The sequence below is a fragment of the Prunus persica genome, chromosome G3, assembly GCF_000346465.2.
Source record: "Prunus persica cultivar Lovell chromosome G3, Prunus_persica_NCBIv2, whole genome shotgun sequence".
NCBI lineage: Eukaryota > Viridiplantae > Streptophyta > Magnoliopsida > Rosales > Rosaceae > Prunus > Prunus persica.
In genome coordinates, this window is record NC_034011.1 from 196,294 (window position 1) to 201,111 (window position 4,818).

The 4,818-nt window shown below is 33.6% G+C and overlaps 1 protein-coding gene across 1 annotated transcript; it reads left to right on the forward strand.

Moving 5' to 3' along the window:
• Nucleotides 2,670-3,434, forward strand: LOC18788084 (60S ribosomal protein L26-1). Its single transcript, XM_007221452.2, has one exon. The coding sequence runs from the start codon at nt 2,772-2,774 to the stop codon at nt 3,210-3,212; it is 441 nt and encodes a 146-aa protein (XP_007221514.1). The 5' UTR covers nt 2,670-2,771; the 3' UTR covers nt 3,213-3,434.

Sequence of the window (4,818 nt, forward strand, 5' to 3'; positions counted from 1 at the left end):
TATCAATTTTTAAACGTAAGTAAGGAGTGGCATTTGATCTAAAAAATTTGCATACTAACCATATTGAACTAATGGTTAAATTTATTTTAATGAATATGAACCACAAGTATTGATTAAAAGATCGAGTTCCATTATCTTTATATCACTGAAAATTTGTACTAAATTGAAAATTAGAAAGAATTTTATATTTAATTATTAATATATGTGTCAAATTATCCCACACCTTAATTTGAGAAACTCCTTCTTCCTCCATTTTTCTTGAGTGCTGCTAAATGAACCCTAAAATTAACTGAGTATACCCTACTATAAAAATATATATTGAATTACTTATTTACCCTAATATAAAATGACCAAAAAGGATATATGGAATTGTGAAACAAATATAATTTTAATAAGTACACCCTACTAACCATATTCAACACTAATCAAGAGATTGCTTGTCCTACTGTGTTTTAACGAAAGAGGTGGTGATTGCAAGAAGTTGGAATTGCAAAAAAAGTGTCAACAGTTTTAGTAGAAGCATAAATCCATATGAAAAGTCAAAGATTTATAAACACTATTTAAAAATCAAGCTGAAAGTCAACTGTAAAATAATGCTACAAATATTAGGGTGTACCAGGAGTATTTTTTGGTTTTATAGGGTGTACTTAGTTAATTTTATATTTTAATTAAAATATTAAGGTATACTTAGATCATATGGTGTACTCAGTTAATTTTAGGGTTCGTTTAGCAGCACTCCTTTTCTTTTGGTAAGTACTTAATATGTTTGTTTTGATAAATAATTCATATAAATAATGTCTTGTTTGGCAATGAGCCAATTTAATTGGAAATGCATCTATATGTATTTTGTACATAATCTTAAGTTTTAACCTCAACGTTGGACCAGAATATAATTATAAAGAACAGAAATTGACATTGTTCAACATGGAATGAAAATCCAAAAAAAGTGGGTCCAGCATATTGAGGTCCCGTTTGGGATTTTTTTTTTTTTTTGGGGTCAAAAACATGCTTCACTTTAAAGTTAAGCAGTTTAAGGTGTTTGATAAAAATAAAATATTCTAATTATTTTAAAAGCAGTGGCCTTTTGACAATAGCTTTTAAAATGAGGTTTTGGGTTGCTTTTCAAAACTGCTTAAAAAACATAAATGTGCCTTGAATGAATTTTTTTAAAAATGTTCAAAATACCGTCATTAATTTTTTTTAAATGACACCACGTCCTCCTCCACCTCCACCTCCACCACCACCACCCCCACCTCCACAACCACCACATCCACATCCACCTTCACCACCACTACCTCTTTCACCACAACCTTTACTTCCATCTCTTTCACCACCATCTCCACCATCTCCACCACCACTACTACCACCACATGATTAGCACATAGCACTTTCAACATCATGTCTATTTTACTCATTATTCATAGTTACAAAAGTTTTATATTAAAATTTACCAAACGGTTTTGACATTGCTTTTTGTACTAAAATCACTTTAAAATTATTGTTTACCAAACATGAAGCTGATTTACTTTATAGCTAATTATTTTCAAAATACAGTAGAAACAATTTTTTTTTAAGTGACAACAATCCCAAACTGGCCCTAAATTCAAAATAACTGAAAAGTTTAGTATAATGATATATTCCTAAAGTATTTGTTAACAATATAGATTTTGGTCTACCAAGAAGTTGATACAATCAACGGGTTTAACTCTCTCTCTCTCTCTCTCTCTCTCTCTCTCTCTCACCATTGTATTTTGAATGTTTGACAATTATCAAACGGTTTAAAAATCGAACCAAACTATATATGGTTTTGGTCTAAATCAAATCGGACCGTTTATGTGTATACTTATTTATTTATATTATATTTTACCTGTGTAATACTGTAATTAATTAATAACTATATATGAATATTTGAATTGATCTATATCAATTATTGAATTTTGAAGTTTTATGGCATCTTTAGCTTTAGGATGGTTTGGTACTCTAAACCAAACTAGACCATTTATGTGTATATTTATTTATTTATATTTTATTTTATTTTATATGTGTAATACTCTAATTAAGTAATAACTATATATGAATATTTGAATTGAGCTATATTAGTTATTGAAATATGAAGTTTTATGGCATGTTGAGTTTTAGGATAGTTCGGTACTCTTAAAAATGATTTACGTATGAAGAAAGTTGTGGATTTGTTGATTGTAATTGGGTTAACAATGTTGAAAAAATGCAAAAAGAAAGAGAATTGGGCTTACGCCCAAACTGGCCGAATCAATCCGAACCAATCATTTTAAATTAGTTTGGTTTGATTCGATTTTCTTCATAACTTTTGTCAAAATCAAATTGAACCGAATTGTTATATTGTAATTGATTTGGCCATAATTTTAAAATGAAATCGATCCAATCCAGATCTTGACCATCCCTAATCAATGGAGTTGATTTGATCCTTACCCTATACCTAAGCAAAAGTATATGAAGTCCATTAAGCATTTTATATACTTAATTTTTTTAAAATTTTTTAATAAAAGATGGAATTCAATTGAATTTTTTGTATTATTTATTTATGGTTTTTCTTCTTTTCTTTATTTGTTTTTCGAAATTTTATGCCTTTTCTTTTAGTTTGAAACCCGTTCATGATTTTCGTTTTTGTATAGTGTCCCATACGTCGTCGTTTCATTTCCAACTCCTCTTTATAAAGGAACCTAGAAAACCCTAAGCCAAACCTCACTCTCTTATTTGCCGTCACAGGGAGAGCAAACCCTAGGAGAGCGAAGATGAAGTACAATCCAAGAGTGACCAGCTCTCGCCGCAAGAACCGAAAGGCTCATTTCACGGCGCCGTCGAGCGTCCGCCGTGTGTTGATGAGCTCTCCTATCTCGTCAGACCTCCGGTCCAAGTACAATGTCCGGTCCATGCCGGTTCGCAAGGATGACGAGGTTCAGGTGGTGCGTGGGACCTACAAGGGTCGCGAGGGCAAGGTAGTCCAGGTTTACAGGCGCAAATGGGTCATCCACATAGAGCGCATCACCAGGGAGAAGGTCAATGGGTCGACGGTGAACGTGGGCATCAACCCATCCAAGGTGGTGATCACCAAGCTCAGGCTGGACAAGGATAGGAAGGCGCTGCTGGACCGCAAGGCCAAGGGTCGTGCCGCTGCAGACAAGGATAAGGGTACTAAGTTCACAGCCGAAGATATTATGCAGAACGTCGACTGATTTTCTTCTGGTTGGTTATAAAACTAGTTCATTTTGCTGTTTTGGTAGTAAAATTAGCGAACAACGATCTGATGAGTTTTAATTTTTAAATTTTCCCAATTTCAAGTATGGATATGTTTAATGTGTTTTAAGTGTCTTACGCACTGGATTGGATCTTCAGACAGTGATTTTGTGCTGGTTTTTAAATGCTATTATATTATCATATACCTGGCTATTATTTTTCGCTTTAAGTTATTTGAGACACAGATTAGTTTTATTTGATTATGTTATATGGTTAAGAGACCCAATTTGTTGTCAATCTAGTCCCTCCATAATGGCACCATGGACACAGCCACAACTCAACCTTTTGCAAGGAAGGTTACTGGTCTGCTTGTGAATTTAAGATCCATGAATTCTATGTGGCCTACTCATGTGTATTGAGTAGGAAGTGGATGGTGCTATCGGTTTCTTGGATGGTTTTTTTCATTTAGATTTTATACATTAACTAGTAGTATCAGCTGATTTTAACAATCTAATGGACTCAGTCTGGAGTTGCAGATTTTGGTTATGGGTCTTTTTTTTCAGCCAATGCTCCTGCTTGAATGATTGTTACTCAAAATTAGAATCATTATCTCTCGCAGGCACCCGAATCCGAAATACTTAGTTATCCTCTGTGATTTCTTCTTAAAATGTATTCGCTAGTTAGAGTTAATATTAGAATTTACTGGACTCTGTTTATGATATGGGTTTTTCCATTAGGTGAATATCGACTTGAATGTTCAATTTAATAACTATTGGAAGGGGGAAGGACATCCGTTTTTGCTGAATTCGGTGGTGTTGTGTTAGCCTCATTTTATATGCAAATTTGGCTAGTTTCCTTTGCAACCACCCTTTCAACGAAGGACATACGTGGTAGTTCAAAAGTATCCCTAGTACCCCCAACTTCCCCAGTCATAGTAGAATGGATGTATTCTAAAGCTATATGAGCATGCATTCTGAATGGTTGAGATGAAGCTTGTGTGACATTGATATTGCATGAATTGCTTTGGTTCAGTTTTGGCCTTACTTTTTTTCACACAAAATGTGATTGCGTGGATTCAACACCATTCTTTCAGACCGAGTGGCTTAAGCTCGGTAATTGGCACAGATTTCAACATCATAAGCTCTACTCTAGCTTAACTATTGGCGTCCAGTTATTCACAATGACTTGTGGATAAAACTTTCCTAGTACGTTTCGGGTCGGCAGAAAACCGTTTAAGTCGACTAAATCAACAAATTTGGGTGGTTCGGTTTGGGTTTCATATAATAATTATAAAAAAAATAAAAATGAATGGAGCAAAACCACAATTTATGAAGAGTTTGATGATCAAGTTGGCCTATTTGAAAACTGCATAAACGGACTCATTCCTGTATTAATTTTCTAATTTCTTATGATGACATTTTTTACTTGGTCATTACCATTTATTATTGCGTTTCATCGTAGACTATAATATCAACTAAAAAGAAAAATCCCTAACCTATAGGAATTCAGCCTTTCACAAGCTTTCTCCACATTTTTGGTATAAATTTCTCTAAACTATTGGTCGGTATAAAGTTTTCTTTGATATGTCCTAGAGAACATGGAATT

Coding starts and splice junctions, on each gene's coding strand:
- LOC18788084 (XM_007221452.2), top strand. CDS start 2,772: ATGAAGTACAATCCAAGAGTGACCAGCTCTCGCCGCAAGAACCGAAAG.